This window comes from Protopterus annectens, chromosome 6.part0, assembly GCF_019279795.1.
Source record: "Protopterus annectens isolate FY-2018-M chromosome 6.part0, PAN1.0, whole genome shotgun sequence".
Taxonomy (NCBI): domain Eukaryota; kingdom Metazoa; phylum Chordata; order Ceratodontiformes; family Protopteridae; genus Protopterus; species Protopterus annectens.
This window is the reverse complement of record NC_056737.1, coordinates 1,053,581,917-1,053,602,636: the sequence shown is the minus strand read 5'-3', so window position 1 is coordinate 1,053,602,636 and position 20,720 is coordinate 1,053,581,917. Positions and strand designations below refer to the sequence as shown.

The 20,720-nt window shown below is 36.1% G+C and overlaps 1 protein-coding gene across 3 annotated transcripts in view; it reads right to left on the bottom strand.

Annotated features, from left to right (window-relative positions):
* RGS6 (regulator of G protein signaling 6) overlaps positions 1-20,720 on the bottom strand; it is a 2,564,457-nt gene that overhangs the window by 77,500 nt on the left and 2,466,237 nt on the right. For all 3 annotated transcript variants that reach the window (XM_044074660.1, XM_044074661.1, XM_044074662.1), the window contains exon 16: positions 17,368-17,457. In XM_044074660.1, the coding sequence (XP_043930595.1) occupies positions 17,368-17,457 (90 nt within the window). The remainder of the gene's footprint in view (positions 1-17,367; positions 17,458-20,720) is intronic.

The window sequence follows — 20,720 nt, the reverse complement described above, 5'->3', positions numbered from 1 at the left end:
CTTACTTTGAGATTTGGAACAGTTCTAAGGGAAAAAGTGAAGAGCAGACTTTGTGGAGCCGGGAATAGTTTAAACCTGATTAACCAAAATGGCCAATAAAACTACAGTTTCTAGGCAGTAACCACTCCCACAGGGGCAGGCAGGCTGCTCAGTGTTAACCACTGCCACTGATGAACACAGACACTGCCCTTTAGCCCAAGCAAGCAATGGCCTCCAAGAAACTTACAAACAGTTCAGAACAGCAAATCTGTAACTGAACTTTTTTTGTTGGCGACAGTACCAATGCACCATTATAGATACTCCACACAGGGTCCTGTGATATATTTCGGTCTCATAATATTCATTTGGTTATTTCCATGTTTTTTTATTTATTTTTTAATGCATAAGTTTGTGCACTGCAGTGCGCTGCACAAACATGCTCAGATTATTAAAAAAAAATATTTTAACACATTTTCTGTAACTTTTGAAAACAACAGAGGATATTTTTGCTCATATCTGTGTGTGGTATGCCATTTATGTCCATCTATCTACATTTTTACAGCCCCTTTTATCTGTCTATATTCCTGTACATGGAATTTTTCCATGTACACTACAGACACTGGCACCAAGTCTGCAGGGCTTCTTATCTGCTTGCTGGATCACTCTACCTGCCTCATTTGCATGAGGTTAGCCTGCTTATGAAGTGATTTGCAAGCCATGGAACTTCCCGTGTTGGCGTGTGCATGAGTGCTGCCCAGCAATGCTTACTGGATTGCAAACCTGCTTACTTTTGTGTAAGCAGTGTGGCACAATGCATACATGGTAAAAAAAGACCGTGTAGGCTTTATTAAATTACTGCCAGTGCCTAAAACTGGATGTTCGAATGACTTATTTATATCAATATTCTGGCAATAGATGCATTTTCTGCATTCAAAAGTTCCATTTTTTGTACTATGGAACATCATTGAATACTGTGACTGCTCTTTATAACATTGTTTATTTTTAAGATTTGCTTTCTATCGATAGTCAAATTCTGGTTTGTCGATAATATTTTTCATTTGTGATATTTAGGCAAGCATTGGCCAGTATTTTCTAATGATTTGTTGCACTGCTTTGGTATTTTGATTGAATGTTACCATGCATCTTAGTTTATGCTGTTCTGGCACTTGTCCAGATCTCTGCATGGCATATGAAAATATTGGTTGAGCTAGGCTGTCTCTATTCACAACTACTTCATCTTAGATTGCATTAATCTGCTGATTGTTATATCCTCTGTTAAGAAATTCCTTTGTTAGATACCATTCATTATTTTGTCTGTCATTATTTTTTGAATTCAATCCTTTATAATTAGCCAGTTATTTGCCAGAAAAACCACAATTTTGTCAGGAACACACAAAAATATAAGGCAAAAAATCTGGATATTCTGCAAAACTCTGGACAGCTGAGAGGTATAAATGTTAAACTGGGGCTGAAGTGAGAATGTTTTTCTTTTATTCAACACTGAATAGGAGTGAAGTGGAGCTTGCAAAGTCAAAGGGTTGTTTTTCCTGTAGTAAAGAACAAGTTTTAAAAAGTATGGAACAGTAAGAAAAAAGTTTAGTCTGTCTCACAGAACTGGAATAAATGAAATTTGATTTATAGGCACATTACTTAACATTTCTTCTACTACTCCGTCGCATATCGTCTACGCAGAGGCGATCTCTGCCTAACATACAAAGCTATGTCAAACCCAGAGCTGTTGGACATGCTCCACTTAAAGAAATCCCAATCCCTCCAAGCTACATGCTCTAGGGACCTAAACCTTGTCACCACAATAAACAGAACATGCTGGAGGGATAGATTCTTGTCCCAGAGACTTCCAATACTAAGGAACAAACTACCTATTTATATCAAACAAAGCTTCTCATTAGCACTCTTCAAGAAAAATCTTGATGATTGGATGGGAAATAAGAAATTCACCCCGGGGATCACCTCTGTGGCTCTGCTCGAGAGGGGCACAGGAAAAGAATTTTCTTGGGTGGCGAAAGCCAGGGTACCTTTTTGGCTAGGCTTATATAGGCCCTAGGGCCAATAGCCTAGTACCTACCTATGAACCTATGATCTGAGTCATGAAGTGCACTTTTGCTGTTAAAAGGAGAGTAATAAGCATTCTTAGGAATGACACTATTCCTTCCTTCAGTCAGGCTGCATTCTTAAAACTCCATCTCTCACCGGGCATCTAGCAGCAGTCACAGGGTCAGAATATTCCAGAAGCTGGCAACGTAAGAAGGAAAATGAATGGACCAAGAATGAAACTTTCCAGTTTTATTAAAATGTCTTCTCCTTGAGATTTAGAGAAGCAAAACCTCTTTTCACCAGATGAGAGATACCTGTCCTAAGGCAGCAGTCCCATATGTTGTCTAAGAAGTCAGTCAAGGTTAAATTACTATCTGCTGAGGAGTGGTCATTCCATTTTTCTGACATAAGCTCCTAAACTCTTTTAGGGTCTTAATTATTGGCTCTGTCAGAGAATAATAGCCATCTGCTATAGTAATGTTTACATGATGAGTCAAAACATAACCCCATGAGGTGTGAAGCCATGACTTTGGAACTGTACATCAGCTTCCAGAATGTTAACCTCCTCTCAGTTATACAATGCACCTCTGTGTGGCACATTCCCTGGCAATGGGTTAAAATGTCTAATTGTGATAAGTGCCATTCAGAATGCAGCAAGAACATTCCATTTTTCCATTAAGATCTTATGTTTCTACCCATCTCAGATAAAACTGTCCTTTCTTCTATTTTTTTCTGATAGCTGCTTTATCCTACTGAAGGGAAAGTGGGAGATGGATATTCTGCCAAAACCCAATTAGTGAGATTTAGAGAGAGAGAGAGAGAGAGAGACAAAAAGAGAGAGAAACGGAATTCAGGATGGGAGCCAGACCGTCTCAGGAATGTGCATATGTATTTTTCCTTTTTTGGTGTCTACAATTATATGCACTTTACTCAACTGTAGTAACATCAAGTCCAGTAGGTTAGCAGTTGTTGAAATGCAGTACTTAAGTGGTTTATTTATATTGCCATATTTTAAAGTTTTAAAGTTCTCACTCATAATCCTCCTTGGATTGTTAGATGACTTATTTAAAGTGTATTTCTATTAACATCAATGGATTAAATAATGGTTGCAAAAGGGGTAGTTTAAATAATTATTTAAAATTATTTTCTTCTCAGATCATATTCATCCAAGAAACCCATCTGTAATCAAATGATATAGACAGACTTAATAATAAACATTATACTATATTAACTAGTTCCCAATACAATCAGAAAAAAGAGAGGAATAGCTATCTTATGGAAAAACTTTAAGCCTATACCATATATACTAAATACATATAGTGATGGTAAATGGATGTTTTGCTCAGTAACACTGGAAATTAATGGGAAGCTTTACACTCTCGTTAATGTTTACTGGATACCTGGTATAGGAGTTAAAACAGCTGAACTCCAAACAGATCAGATTATTCAACTTTCAAAGGGTAGTTTAATTCTGGCAGGAAATTTTAACTGTATATTAAATGAGAATGATTCTAATACTACTGGAAAGTGTAGAATACCAGCCACAGCAAAAGCATTAATAAATTTCATTAATTTATTTAATATTAGTGATGTTAACGAATTCTCAGTCCCCAATTCACTTTTTATACACTTCTCACATAGCTATGGAACATAATAAAAAATTGACAGAGTTTAACTTTTCAATGATTTAACTATGAATCTAGATAAGGTTAAGGTAGTCACATATTCACTTTCTGATCACAATGCCATAACATTGAGCTAATTTTGAAACATAATAATAATATCTACATCAAAAGAATTCCAGCATATATAGCCAACGTAAAAGATTTCAAAGAATTCTTTAATAAGGAGATTCAGACTTACATTAAATTCAATAATACTGAAGATACATCCGAGATTTATATATGGGATGCTCTAAAATCTTATATAATGGTAAAATTATAAACTGGTACACAATGGGATAAGGGTTTACTTAAACTACAGGGATAAATTGATAAATTAAAACTAGAAAGTCAAAAAAGCAATAATATTTTGATGAAAAAAATCAATAAATTACAAAGCAAATATTTATAAATTTTAAATCATAAAACTAAAATAAATTTAGAAAAGATTAAATTTACAAACTTCTCTATAAATCCAAAATCCATGCATAAAATAGCCCCTAGAACAAAACTGATTATTAAAACTAATCATATCAAAAAGTTATACTCAACTAATAGAAAGAAAAAGGTCACACAATAAAAGATATTCTAAGGGAATTTAGAACCCATTTTAGCAAAATCAATCCATTTAACCCAGTAATGGAGTCACAAGATTCAATCAAAACATTTATTTGGAAATACACTAAAACTAAATTGACTAATGAACAACTGAAATTAATAGACAAACCTATACTGATGTCAGAACTTAAAAACAAATTAATAAGCTAAAACATAATAAAGCCCAAGGCAATGAAGGCATAATATCAGATCATTATAAACGTATGCCTAAAGATGCTTTAAATATTTTACTTCATGTTTTTCAATTAGTCAACGATTTAACAACGGTTCTGCCATTATGGAGATACACACATATCTCAGATTTTGAAAGCAAAGACCCAGCTGAATGCTCTTCTTATAGACCAGTTTCATTATTAAATGTTGATTACACAATATTCATGGTTATACTTGCCAATAGAATTCATCATTCTCTTCCGTATTTAATTAGCAATGATCAAATTGGATTTATAAAAAATAGGAATACTTATGATAATATTAAAAGAATATTAATAATTGATTATACAAATACAAAAGATAATTTAACTTTAATAAGTTTAGACATCAACAGCACTTTTGACTCAGTTGATTGGAAATATCTTTTATTGGTTTTGGAGGAATGTAATTTCTCAAATGGTTTAAAGTAACTTATAAATCTCCTTTTTGACAATTCCTTAGCTTATATAAAAATAGGTTCTTGTGTCTCAGAATCAATCCTGATTACTAAAAGAACCAAACAAAGTTGTCCTTTATCACCTTTGCTTTTTACTTTAATTATGGAACCATTTGCGAATTACATAAGGTCAAAACCAGATATTAAAGGAATACAAATAAATTATAATCTAAATTCAAAAATACTTTTATTTGCTGATGATATACTTTTGACTTTAAATGATAATACATTTCTAAGTGTTCTCTTCCAGGCTATTGAAACTTTTCAATTTAAGTCTGGACTTACATTTAATGAAAACAAAAAAAAAGTATGTATAAATTCCAATATACGTGATATGGAGGAAAGATTTTCTAACTATATTGTAAAAAAAATTAAATATTTAGGGATAAATTTTACTGAAAGCATTAAAGATATAATAAATATAAATTATAGTAATAGCTTGGATATCATAAAAAATCTTATTTATAAATGGAACGAATTCCTATTCTTGAAGGAAAAGAGACTTTCTTTAATAAAAATTATAATATTACCAAAACATATATATAATACAATCATTAACTCTTCCTCTCCCCAAGCAATATTTAAGATAATTTAATTCCTTAATTCTTAAATTTGTTTAGTATCCCAATAAACCTAGAGTGGCTCATAATCATCATTTAAGAAATTGGTCTTCTGGGAGGATTAGATTACCTGACTTAGAATTATATTCTTTATCTACAACTATAAAGACAATTACTCTTTGGACAAATTATAATTACAATGCTAAATGGAAAAAACATACAAGAGAGCATTTGTTTAAAATGTAATAATCAAATATATGCACATCACAATATAATAACTAATAATAATTTTCTTTGGTTATTAAAAGATTATACTTTGGAAAATCAAAGCCAAATAATTAACTCATTTATATCTCCATGATATTGATTAACTTTAGAAATTTTGTTTACAAAAACCCAAATATAAAGCATGATTATTCTTAACATTTCCTATAGCATATACACAAAACAATATATGTATATTTAACATAGCCACAATGACTACATTTAAGGACAAATATCTAACATATTGCTTTCAGTTGATAGATAAAGAAAAAGTATATTCTCTAGATCTTATTTAAAAAAATAATTTAAATAATGAAATGTGGTTGGATGTTCAAAATTGTAGACATTCAATAGAAAAGAAAGTAAATATAATGCAAACATCAATAAAAAGCAGTTCCTAAATTCATTGATTTTCTAATCATTTTGATGTATCAAAATATTACAGAAAAGGGGCTTTTGTCTAAAATGTATAAGATGATTAAAATAATACAGAATATTACAAAGAAAATTATTGGGGTTATTTTAAATTCATAAATAATTACTATCCAAGTGAGGATGAAAAGAAAATGATACTATCATACTCTAAACAAACCACTTCATCTTTAAAATGGAAATTATTTTCTTGGAAATATATACATAAAACATTCATTACGCTACAGAAAATTGAATTAATGTATAAGAAAAACGTTGGATGCTCAAGATGGAAGTCGAACATTAAAGCAGATTGGCAACATATGATTTACAAATGTAATGTAATTAAACCATTTTGGAATGATAGTAACTTTTTTCACAGGCTCTATTTAGTGATAAGTTTAATCTACGTATATCATTAATCTTATTTAATCCCCCAATTCCTTCATGTGTTAAAAAAATAAATCGCTCTCTTCTTTGGAGGGTTTTATCAGTCGCAAAGAAAATAATCACCAAAAATTAGAAATGTGAATAGACTCTTATCACTGAAAGAATTATTTACCATTGCAACCAAAGTTTGTCATCTAGACTTACTGATGATCAAGGAAAAAACTAGAACTACCACTTCCTGTAACTCATGGATGAAACTCAAAATAAAAGTTAAATAAACACTCATTGGAGATTTAGAAATGAAAGATTACTTCATAATCAAATTGAATGTCTTATCTTTTCATGTATAGTAGACACCTTTGTAAATAGTTGCTTTTGTTATTTTTTCTATTTTTTGTACTGTTTGCTTTTTATTTATTTAATTTCCATACATAGTGTAATGTTATATTTTATTTACTCATAAAATATTAATAAAAACATTTAGAGAAAAAAGGAATGTGTGCATGCACAAGCATGCCCATACACTTACACACACACACACACACACACACACACACACACACACACACACACACACACACACACACACACACGTGCAAGCACAAAAATTGCAGGCTCAACAATTACAAGTCTGTGGGGTTGTTGAATAAGTGAGGAAAACAGAGATCCTGGCAAAACCCATTGGAATACAAGGAGGACATGAAGACTCTGCACAGAAGATATCTCAGCTGGGAACCAAACTGGAGAACCAAACTTGTGATGCCCCTCTATGCAGTATGCATTTGCATGTGAGATATATACATTTATTTATTTATTTTTTTAGTTTGTTTACCGGGATAGTACACTAATCACTACAGGCCATTTGCAGTCACAGCCCAGGTGAGGGCATTCACAAAAAAAAAAAAGAAAATAGAACAAATTCACAAACACAGAGTAATCACAGAAGGTAGATATTCCCATAGACAATTGATACAAAATGTAAATAATATTAACAGAGTATAAAATAAAATGTGAATTTATTTTACTAGTAAATATGAAAAGGAAGCAGCAGCTGAGAACAAAGGATCAACGTAGAAGTAATGCAAGTGAGGAGGGAGTTAGGTTTTGTGTCCAGTGGTAAAGCATTTGCAGTCAGATTTTTATGAAGGTGTCTTTTGAGTTGAGCTCTGAAGGTGGGAAAACAGAAGAGTACTTTAAGGTGAAGGAGGAGGGATTGCAGGAGCTGGGTGCCAGAAAGAAGAAGGAATCGTTGGTACAGTGTAGTTTAGTTTAGGGTATCTGGAGTGAGGGCTTAATTGGGAGAGGTTGCAGAGGTTGTAGGGGTGGTTTTATTATGGAGTTTGGCTGCAAGAGGTGGAACAGTGCCTAGTTGAAGTAGTTTGAAAACAAGAAATCCTAGGAGTAGCGCAACTCTGTAGGAGACTGGTAGCCATTTGGCATTGGAAAAGGTGATGCAGTGGTGTTCCTGAGGAGGGGAATGAAAATGAATCAGCAAAGTTTTTTTAGGGGTTGTGATTATGATGGGGAGCCAGTATTCAAGTTGAGCAAGGAGGGCTCCTTTGCTATTGCAGCTCTAGCTGGTCCAGAGAGAAAGGGAGATATTTTCAAGGACAAGAATAAAAGAGACCTGATCTTTTTCCTGGTGTTTTCAATACTGCTTTGGAACTGACTGGGCTAGCCATAAACCTAAGTATTTAAAGTATGTGTTTTTTTTTCTATTGGGCAATCATTTAAATCTGCAATGTTCAGATTTTTAGGAGTCTTTTTTCAGCTTTTGTGAGTTTTCAAATATCCTACTTTTTTATTTTAGAGGGTTTAGGAGTAGCTTATCGTTGCTTAGCCAAGAATTAAGGGAGTGAAGGTCAGACTGAATCTGGGTTTGAATAGTTGAATGTGAGGGACTAGATCAAAGAATAATCATGTCATCTAATAAAGAGAAAAAGGAAGGTTAGAGAGATCAGAGGGCAGCTTCATATATATATATATATATATATATATATATATATATATATATATATATATATATATATATATATATAGACAGACACACACACACATATATATAAGCCCGAATCCATTACCACTGAACACACTTTAACGAAAGTGCTTTCATCGAAAAAGCGCTTTCGTTAAAGTATGTTAAAAAAAAACAAAACAAAACACAAAATCTACTTGAATGCAGAGGGGCAAGCCCCCCCTGCATCCCCCCACCTCTACTTTAATATTCTCACTCCGAGGTCGCACTACAGTGGGGAGAAGGGAATTTTCCCTTACCACACTGTAGTATGACTGGAACAACAAGCATACTTACGCGAAAGTGCTGCTTCGGTGAATAGCACTTTCGCACAAGTATGTTCACCAAATTGGGATTTGGTGAAAGATGCAGTCGAGCATCTGTATGGATCCCGTATATATATATATATATATATATATATATATATATATATATATATATATATACATATATGGGTCCCCTTCATAAAGTTGACCCACCTTTCATTGACTTTCAAAACATTGAGTTGAAAACATCATAAGTTTATAGCCACGAACTCCCGGAACATTGTATTTCCTCTCCAGGAAAGTAACCACTTGGTGTGTGTATTCACTAACAGGATACAGCCTGGAAGTGGATAACATGATAATAAAGAGGAGACTGGATATACAGTGTGTCCAGGAGACAAGGTGGAAGGGCAGTGCAATAAATTCTCTTGGCTTGGTATAAAGTGCCTGCTCCACAGAATGATGTCAGACAAGAAATGGTATATGAATTGTGGTGAAGCAGAGACTTCTGAAGACAGTGTGGGAGAGTCAATGACAGACTGAGAGCAACTAGACTCTAATGTGAAGCTAGGGCGGTCATCATTATCTTAGCTTATGTCCCATAGTAGGCTGTGATGACAAGGAAAAGATGGCATTTAGCTGGCAGGTGCTGGATCTCCTAGGTAAAGCAGAACCATATGAGTTGGTGTTGGCAATGGGAGAATCAAAATACTTATATCAGGACACATGGATGGAGCAACAGGAATAATGAAGGAGAGACTATGGTGGCTTACACATGGTGCACCAAAACCAAAAGAGATAGAGTGGTGAGTTTGAAGCTCTGGTAGTATTCCTCCCAGTAAGTAAAGGTCACTGGGTAAAATTAAGAGATTGCAGTCATGTCCAGTGAAACAGTCAGTCCCCAGTATAAACCACTAGTGGCCACAATCAGCTTCCTGCAGTGGTCAGAGAGGGTTCCAAGGTCAATGAAGGGTGGACTAAAGTGAAATACAAAGGTTCAGATAAGTAGTTACAGCTGTAGCACCTCAGAAACAAGATGAAGAAGGTGGAGTCAGAGAAGAAAGGATGCATCTCAAAACAACATTTGTGAAGATGATAGAACTGACATGGAGGTGAGCCAAGTAAGGAAATAAGATGCATTAGAAAAGTTAGTTGTAGACTGCAGAATTTTGGGAAGATACCAAAAGAAAGAAGGAATACATTGCAAAGTAGGAGATAGAAAAGTTAGACCAGGCTAAGAAGGAATACAGGTTGGGTAACAAAGAGGCTAAGAGCACAGTCAGAATGGCAAAGAGAAAGGCATCACAGAAACTCTACCACCTGTTAGAAAGTAACTCAGCAAATGGCATAAGGAAACTCTATTAGGTTACAAAACAACAACAGAGAGATAAGAAAAATAGTCATCAGACACCATTCATAAGGGATGCTAGCAATAATCTGCTCAACAGCCTAGACACTATTAAAGGCAAATGGAAGGATTACTTCAAGAACCTTCTTAAAGAAGAAAACCCACAAAAGCTGTACTGTACAATGTGCAGCCTATAGTGAAAGAGGAAAATGAACCCACACTAGAAGAAGTAAGAACAACATCAAGATGGAATCACAGCAGACATGTTCAAATGGAAGCACAGGGCAGGGATACACTTATTATTCACCATCTTTTTGGTTCATAGGTTCATGGATGTATACTAAGCTGTTGACTACTAGGGCCCCTTACAAGCTTAACCAAGCAAACCAAATGTGCCCCACAAATTTGATTTATATAGAGTGCGATTCACTGACTGCCTCTATCTATCACAGACAGGGGTGAATTTCTGATTACCCATCCATTAGTCCAAATTCCATTTAAATAGATTTATGAAGGAACTCTGTTTCATATGAATATGGAGCCTGTTCCAAAGAATGAAGATCTTCTGAGAAACGTATCTTTCTGTCCAACATGTCCTATTTGTGTTGTAAGCAAAATTTAGGCCTTTTGATCTACTAGTTCTGATACTGTTTTTACAGATGTGCAAAAGGTTCATAAAAATGTAGTCCAGGGATGCCTTGTATGCCAGGTAAAGATCACCTCTCTGAAGTCTGTATGATACCGACTAAAGAGGCAGGGCTTTCAGGAAATAAGCATGAGATATTGTGTTTACTCCCTGTATTCTTTTTTACTCCTGCACTAGTTCCATCCTCAGATCTGAGGCTCCCTGCACATACACAATTTCTCCTTCTAGCCACTAATCTAATAATACCATATTTTTTCAACAGATTACCTATAACCTTAATTCCCTTACTGCATACCTCCTGGATTTATTATCATTGTTTTTCCTTTTACAACCTTATTATTATAATTTTGTATATAGCTATGTTTAATTCCATGGAGTACATTATTATTTTCTTATCCATTGTATTCATGACATTGTTTTGCTCTGTATTATTGTAAACTTGTCTCTACTTGTATGTCTGTTTGGGGCTTTTCCCCTCGGGTCTCCACTGAAAAAAGGTAAATTCTTACCCAGCTGGACCAACTTGGTTAACAAATGCAAAATAAATAAATAGATACATACCCAAAGAGGCATTACATTCTATGATGGGTCTGATGATTGCCTAGTGCACTGGTACAATGACCTGTATGGACCTAGATGCCATGTCCATACTTATTAGTTGAGCAACATAGAAGGATTTTCTTACTACCTTGGACAACTGTTTTCAATGGCTAGGTTACTATCTACATGCATTTCTAGATTCCTGACTAATGAATCAACTTTTAGGGGTATTTTATTGATGACTTAGTTACATGGAATGGCCAATTTCCCAAAGGGTACTATAATGCATTTCTTGGCATTGAGTTTTAAGCCATGGCTTTGGCAGCAAGTGTTTGTCTGTGTTAGACCTTCCTGAAGGGTGTTCTTGTCATGGGGAGGGGGATTCAATGACAGTTCCCAGTAAGCATGACCTTCCTTTGAGAAAGCCATACTGGGATAGATCCAGTGTCTGGAGGTCTCCTATGTCCTTGTTGATGGTTGCCCTTTTTGGAGTTGGTCTAGATTAGATAAATGCTTGGTGTTTAAGGAATTTACATCTGTAGTGGCAACAGTGGAAGTAGTGCCTTTGTTACACTCCAGTCATGCTCTCTGGTCTATTATAAATTTCAGGCTGCTAGAAATGCCCTAGACATTGGAGGCTCTCTGTTTATTTACAGTAGACTCCCTCTTATCTGGACTCACTGAGACCAGACCTTAGGCTGGATAAACGAATGGCTGGTTAATCAAAAAATGCATACAAAATAGCATTTATAGGTTATAAATCAGCTAGAATAACAGGATTTGTATTAGTATGCATTTCTCTAATGAAATTGACGTATAAAAGTCAAATGTCTGTCATTATTTAGCCCAAAGGAGGCAGAAGTGCTGTTCTTCTCTGTTATCTTTTGCTAGGGCTACAGCAGACATTTGATGGCCAGTTAAACAGGAGACCAGTTAAAGAGAGGCCGGATAAGAGGAGTCTACTGTACTGAACTCGGGGCCTTTTTGACAGTGGTTTAAAACCACTGCCTAAAGTATTTTAAGTAGAGTTGAGAGGTACTCAGTCAAGGGATGAGATCAAGACAAAAAGTACATTAAATGTGAGGTCATTAAGTATGTTACAATAAATCAGGTGACTATACATGAGTTTTTGTACTCCATATACCTCCCTATCTTAGAGGGTCAGCAAAGGGAAGAAATAGTAGGAGCTATGGGAGAGTCAAGGAAACTGGGTTTAGATGGTATTCCAGTTGAGGTTTGGAAGTTGAGTTAATCGAAGGTATGTTTTCTATAATGAGTACAGCAATTGCAGAGGGGATAGTTCAAAGTCTTGGAAGTCAGCATAATACTGGTTAGTTTTTGGTGGATATTGATTCCTCTTTAGTCACACAGTTCCTTAATGAATGTCATTCATCAAAAATGTTAAAACAGCATTCACTGAGGAGAGAGAGAAAAAAATCAAAAGATGAAAATATTTACATGGGGACAGGAACACCTACACATTCCAAGCAATGGACAGTGCCCCCTGTACTCCCTAACTAAAGGTTGCTACATGTTAGGGAAGGGACTCAACATGGCAATAGTTTGATTTGGAACAAGCTGGCAGAAAGAATTTTCACCCAAAAGACATCTCAGCCATAGTACAGTCAGACAACTCAATGATGTCTCTACTGCAACAGCTTATGCAGCAGTAAGAAAGGAATGTGCACATGGCTACAGAGGCTTCCACTGTAAAACTGAAAATTTTGGGGCCCTGCAAGCCAGGAGGCATCATGCTTTTGATGTTACTGCAATGTCAGCGTCTTGTAACATGAATTACCACCGAATTCTGTGGAGGCAGACATTACTTTCTTAAGGCCAGTATATTCAAAAGTGATGTAATATATGGCTCTAAAAGCATTGTAAAGGTAGCCATCGCTATTGATAAGACTCTTGTGATTTTCAGTAGTGGACAATTTTTTGGGTCTCTTTGTTTCTCAAGATCTTCATAAATGAGAGTATAATGACAAAATGCAACAGATTTATAATTCAACATCTCTTGCGCCTTTGGAGTAAACTCCCTCTTGCTTTTAAAATAGACCTCGATGGACATTAGAATGCACATAAACTTCAGTAAGAGACAATTGGATTCAAACTCTTTGAAGGACACTAGGCCTTATGCTTAACATGAACCTATGAACACTTTTTAACTTTATTGGAAAAACCCAAAATATGTTGCAGTGTGAAGATCAAATCAAATCTAAACAACAAAAATGGTTGTCATTCACGTTTTCAAAAGTTCTTCTTGTACCAGTTGCAAGGTATTGCTTTACAAGTTTATTTTTCAGACCTTCATAGTTTTAAATATCTTTGGGAATTTTCAACTGCCTTAATGCAACATCATGAAATGGGAGCAAATGGGAAGTGGTGATTGTGGTGTGGCAGACACTTTAAGGTGGTTTGAAAACAGTTCGAGACTAGAAGGAGTAGACACCTCCTAAACATATGATTTGTGAACTGGCTATGGTGGTAACATCTGAAAGTTTGTCACCGTACTGAAAATAAATAAATAAATAAATAGTCTTCCAATGTATATGAATTATGCATATCAGGTTACTGATGTGTTTAGTGGCTACATGGAACTATGCCACTAATGCATGTAGAGGTAATAAATAAACACAATCATTATACATTTCTGCTAGAGCTTGCAATGTAACGTGTTTGTTACTCTTATGTATACAAGCCTTTTACTTTCAAAAGTCAGCTGTTTGTCTGTAGCAGGTTTTATTGTAGTGAACTGTTAGATTAGCCCTGCATTTCATACTTTTTCTGCACATTTAAGCTCCGTGAAATATAGTCTGGCTACTGTTACACATCATCTTTGTATATTTACCCCCATGGGGTATTAGGCATAATGTTAAAAATTTTTTCTCAGGCTACAAATACCCAATATGGGGAATTATGACAGATATTTTAGCTAAACACAGATGCTGTGTAGAATGAAACCTGATGATTTATTTTTCTTTTTTAATCTTTTGCTCCCCTTACTTGGCCAAGTATCAGTCACCTTCCCGACCAATCAGTCCATTCATTCCCATTACCAGAGCTAGGGTCATGCAGGAGGGGCCATCATTTAGGCAGCCACCAAAGCGGGTTAAGGGTTTTGCTGTGAATCCCCTCTGTGTGCACATACTGGGTGAGGTGCCAGATAATGAGATGAGCATGGTTTCCAGCATTGCTCAGTATGGGAAACTGATGGTCAATCCCATGGCAATCAGCATGGTACAGTTAGGGTATACATGAGTGGTCATTCCACTGTTGTGCAGTATTGTTCATTTAGGGACATTGTGAGTGGTCAATTCCATGGTTAATGTCCAGCACTTGTCAGTAAGTGACTCTATGAGTGGTCAGTCCCATAATGTCCAGCATTTGTCGATATGGAACACTTGGTTAGTTCCATGCTGTTAAGTCTCTCAATATGATACGAGGGGCTGCTCAACTCTCTGAGTCACAAGGTCACGACAGAAATAACATCACATAGAGGAGAACATGCACACACAGACGCCTTAACTCACAGACACTGATCTGTACACGTTGCAGATAACCATAACGATATATTGTTCAGGTTTAAGTATTCTTATCAGGTTCAGGAACTGATTATGTAAACTCTAATTTGTGCACCATATAGAATTTACATGGAAGGAAACAAAAGCAAGGTTCAGACATAGCACTACATTCCCTTCCCCACACAAAAAAACTAATAGTACAAAATACAAATAATATAAGAAAGACATTCAGAAAGTCACATCACATTTCCTTGTCAAAAAATGCAAGACCATCATGGTGATAGCTACTGTCCTGCTATAGAATGACCTGGTAAAAGACTTAACTCTTTCCATGCTATCATGACACAAGTGTCAGGGGTCGCCAGTGTTGATCACAGACCCACTCTGTTCATAAATTCATTCTGCAAACTACCCAAAAAGGACAAATGGTGATACTTGGGATTATCATGGCTAGGCTTGTAAAGGTTCTACAGCTGCTAGTCTAGTATCCTATGACCCTAGTGAGCAGTGTTGACATTTGTATATCTCTCGTTGTCATGTTGTACTGTTTTTTGCTCTGGTGCAGTTTTGTTGCTTCACTGGGAGGACAAATTGATAAAAAACACTCTTGCCTCAGTGGGGTGCAGGCCTAGAACATCATTTAATTATCCCACAATGTTTGATTTAAAATCCTTAAGAATACTTCCTCAGTGAGATAAAATATCTGGAGCCAGCAGTGATTCTGAAATTTCAGTGGGTTTAGTAAACCCTTCATTAACACTTCATTGCAGTTGTTTTTGAATCATCAATATCTTGCCATGAGGCATCGTGCAGTTCATTTTATTAAGGGTAGTGTTGCCTGATGTGATATCTCAATACCCTGACTTCAGTTTCAATCTAGCACCAGAACAGGGCAAGTTAAGAAAAAGATAAGAGAGACATACTTACCTTAGATGCTTGACTGATGCTGCAACTCAGACACCTGCATATTATTTCTAAACACTTGAAACGTATGCATAGATAACATTAACACAATTCTTAACTTAAAGAAAAGATTAAAACTGAATGACGTTGCTTTTGCCTACATCTTTACCTTTGTAATTTACATGCATGCACTTAACCTACACTTTTGTCTTTGTAAACCACTTGCATGCACTTATCTATACCTTTGCCTTTATAATCCATTCACATGCACATGTTGCCATGGGACTGCTACAGAGAATCATCCAAATGCATTACCTCAGGATGACCTGGTGATGAAACAGCTGACTACGTCAGTGATTTGTTTTTTTCATTATAAAGTAGATGTTACAGTTACATCATTAGGAAAGGACTGAGCACTGCGTTCTTGGGATGAGATCTTTTCAACATTTAGTTATATTGCAGAGTGTCATAAAAATTATCTAAGAACAATACACAAACATATAAATGGAAAGTTAAGAGATAAAATAAATAAATATCTTAACACAATGAAAGCTAATGCTTAGAGTGATAAAATGCAGTAGAAGAAATTCACTGAGACACAGTAATATATAATATAAAACGTATACATCAAAATTCTGTGACAGAAGGTGGGGACCAAAGACTACAATGGGGTAAAATAAACGAGGTTTCTTCAGCCTGTCTTTACAAACATGTGTAGAGGCATGGATAAGGTGTCCTGACTTTTGATTACATCCAGACCTTTGACAGAAATAGACAAAGCATAAATTTGGTCAATGGGTTGGTGACTGCTCAAACCGCTGTATGCAATAACCAATGCTACAATAGACTCCAACCCCTCCATGATTCTTCCCAAAGGCCCACTGAAACATCCACAAGAGGCAATTGTCTCCTACATAATGCACTCACCCAATAAAGGGAAACATCAGGCAATTTTGGGAGATTAGAAGGTATGTCAGAAGGTAAAAAGAAGGACAGTGAGGTATTACAGACTATGCCAAGCCAGAAAGACTAGTTAGCTGGATGGAAGTGAGGTACATAAACGCCAGTTTGAAAATAGTGATGTCAAGTGTAAAACATTTTTTCTAGAATTTTTCAGGCCAGCGCTGCTGTATTTACAGGTACTGCCATCATCTGTGACTACAGGGACAGAGAAACAGTGGCAGATGAGTTAGTACGGACAGAGAAACAGTGGCAGATGAGTTAGTACCCCCATTGAAAGGAATCATTCAATAATACATGGACATCTAAAATGTGATCATTTTTGGAAGGAATGGGAAAGTAATGAAATGTTTTGTGAAATCTGATTATAGCCTTCAGTTAAAAGTAATTCTGGTTGTGTTTGAAGAAAACAAACATGCCTTTTGGGCATTAATTACCTTACTAATTCTTATTCTTGCTCTAGTTTGATATTTACTTTGTATTTAAACTTCTGTAGTAGTCCCATGTTCTCCCTGTCACCAGTGGAACTTGTCCCCGAACACACTACATCCAAGAACGCATGCAAACCGTTAAGTGTACCTTCTTTCTGGCAAGCAACAAATCCTGATAAGCACTGGAACGGAGGAAGCGGGCATAGCTGTCACTCTTCATTAGTTTGTAAATATGTTCCTGAAATGCAAACGCACACAGTCAGTAAAGGCACTCTTGTATGGACACAGATCTGACAAATTTAGGTTTATAAATAGACACTCTGTCTGCACCAAACAGTGAAGTAAGAAAATTACTATTTAGGTAGTCTTTCTTTTTTTTTTTTTTTTCTTTTTTACATCCATTTCTATTTGAATTTTTTACAGGACTCTTTTTCCATGAAAAACTGTAAAGGTGAGTATAAACTACTATGTTTTGCAACATAATACGAATGGGCTGCTGTATGAAAACTGCAGTGCCCTATTCCTGCAGAGATGCACAGCTCTTGCATGCTATGTTTTGCATCAAATATCTTATTCATGGCAGGCATTTTTTATTAACAAATGCAGAAATAATACACTAAACAAAACTAATCCCTGCATGGGGGTGGGGGTGTCATGTGATTATATGGTTCCATACCACTCAACTGTCCAGACTTTCTCAGAATGTCCAGATTTATGCTTCATATTTTTTACCTATTCCTCATAAATGTTGTAGTTTTCAGGCACATTATTGAGGATAAAAGTAACTAAATAACAATACATTTAAGTTTCAGATATTATATTCTTCAAAAAAATGCACAGTAATGTAAAACCTATTGTTTTCTCAACTTTCTACATTTGTATGAGTAATATTTGTCCAGGTTTCTTGTGCTATGAGTTTGAGATGTATGTATGGTGTGCACTTAATAATGATGCAAACAAAGTAATCCAACACTGGTAAATACTACTGAAGGGACCCCCTGTTACGCAATAAAGTCTCAGATTTTCACATCCTATGTGACTCTATTGCTAATAAGAATTCCCCAATGAGTGACTGATACATCCTTCCACTTATACATACACGAAAGCAGTATAAATCTAGAAAACCGCTTACCCAGCAATCTGTCCTTTAATACTGCAAAGTTAAATCAACCCTTCCTCAAATGCAGGTCAGCAGAAAACTTTTCTAACAATAATCTGAGAAACCTGAGCCAATAAATAGGAAACCTTGAATTATGAACATCCTTTAATACTTCAGTTGCTTTCAGATAGTACTAGATACACGGTTACCAGCATCAGATAGAGCATGACCATGAGACAGTCAGATAGGGCCTTGTTGACCTAAAAACTCCTGTATAACTTGAAACATGTAACATATACATATGAAGTGGCTGGGACTTGCTGACCTGAAAACGCCTGTATAAAATGAAGCATGTAACACATACATATGAAGTGGCTGGGGCTTGCTGACCTGAAAACGCCTGCATAACATGAAACATGCAACACTTACATATGACGTGGCTGGGACTCATGAAGGTATTAGAGCTATAACAAGGAAGAACCCAGTCTTCTTCTGAAATGGTTGCACTCTCATTTGAGTTCATTGCGGTACTATAAAAGGCACACAAATCTTGACTGCCAAATGCAGCTCTCAGCCCCGGGTATTAGGCCCAGTGAATATATTGTCAGATGAAGCCAGGCAGTGGTCAAGGTAGAAAATATAGCAGACCTCTTCCTAAAAGTATGAGAAAGAAGAATTGATATATGAGAAAGAAATCAGCACCCTGTTCAAGTAGACCCCAAACAAAGATACTAAAGAAGGACCTGCCTGACTAGAAAGACTTCTTTATTACCATGTTGGCTTGGTATGCAGACTTCCAGACCTGCTTTGGCTCTTCCACACCTTACAAAGACAATAAGGTCATGTGTTTTGGGACCCATTATAGAGTACAATGCCCCTTTTGGAATGTACCTCACAAGACATCTGCAGAAGCTGGAAAGGCCACAGAAGTACCTCACAAAGAGGATTACTGGTCTCAAACAGATGCCCTCCACTGACCGTCTCAAAAAACTCCAGATTTACTCCGTAGCATATCGCCTACTCAGAGGCAATCTCTGCCTAACATATAAAACTATGTTAAACCCAGAGCTGTTGGACATGCTACACCTAAAGAAATCCCAATCCCTCCGAGCTACATGCTCTATGGAGCTAAACCTTGTCACCACAATAAACAGGACATGCTGGAGGGATAGATTCCTGTACCACAGACTTCCCATACTCTGGAACAAGCTACCAATCTATGTCAAGCAAAGTTCCTCATTAGCACTCTTCAAGAAAAATCTTGATGAGAGGATGGGAAATAAGAAATACACCCTTGTATTATGGCTCTGCTTGACAGGGGCACAGGAAAATAACTTTCTTGGGTGGCGTAAGCCAGGGAACCTTGTTGGCTAGGCTTACTTAGTCCCTTGGGCTGATAGCCTAGTACCTACCTATGAACCTATGATAGAGCTTTAAAGAAGCACCACTGTTGTCACTTTAAAAGGTATTAATTGAAAATTTCAAAAAGAAGCCCCTGTTTCTATTGTGAGGGTGCAGTGTCATCACAGGTGTGTCTCAAATACCATCTGTCATGAACCAAATACATCAAACATAAGTGAAATGAAAAAGATCATATGTCAAGGTGCCCCGCCTCACTAAACACAGTTTTGTTATATCACATGGTTTCCTTGTATTAAGAACATTGGAACACTGAAATAATAATAACAGGCAAGTAATCACAGAAACTATTTATATATATATATATATATATATATATATTGTCTATCCATATAAACATTTAATGTTTTGCAAAGAAACAGGAGGTCGGCTAGGATCAGGTCTTCCATGGCATGGAAAGAGAGGCACAGACCACCTTAATGCAGCCAGTAGGCTACTGAGTATAAGTAGAGTCACAGTTGTCTGTAAGGATATTTTAACAATTCAAATCCTTTAATTTTCTTGTTTAGAAATCTCTGGCACCTTTCCTGTTAAGCAATATGCTTGGATTTGTACATACCAAAGACAGGATTGTATAAGATGATAGGTTTGATAAGGGAATAGTACAGTGGTGGGATGGCTTCTTTAGATCTTGAAGATACTCCATTGTCTGCTAACTGGGCCAGATGAAAGGCTTTCCTGGCTATGCTAGGAACATGTGGTCAAATGAGTGTTGTCCACATAATTTCTATGTCTCTTATGACTGTCTCCATCTGAAGAGGAGTACGGCATATACATGTTCTACTATGTTACATTTTTTTGCATTTAGCTTGAGACCATTTTTGGTTTACTAGGTGTGTGCATATTCCAGTCTTTGCTGGAGCTGTTTAGCATTAGAGGAAAGCAAAAACAATGCCCAGCTTGCAGTTGTATTAAACTTGGTCAATCGCACATCAGGGATATTGACTTGAATGCTTGCCAAATAAATGGCAAACAGGAGAGGG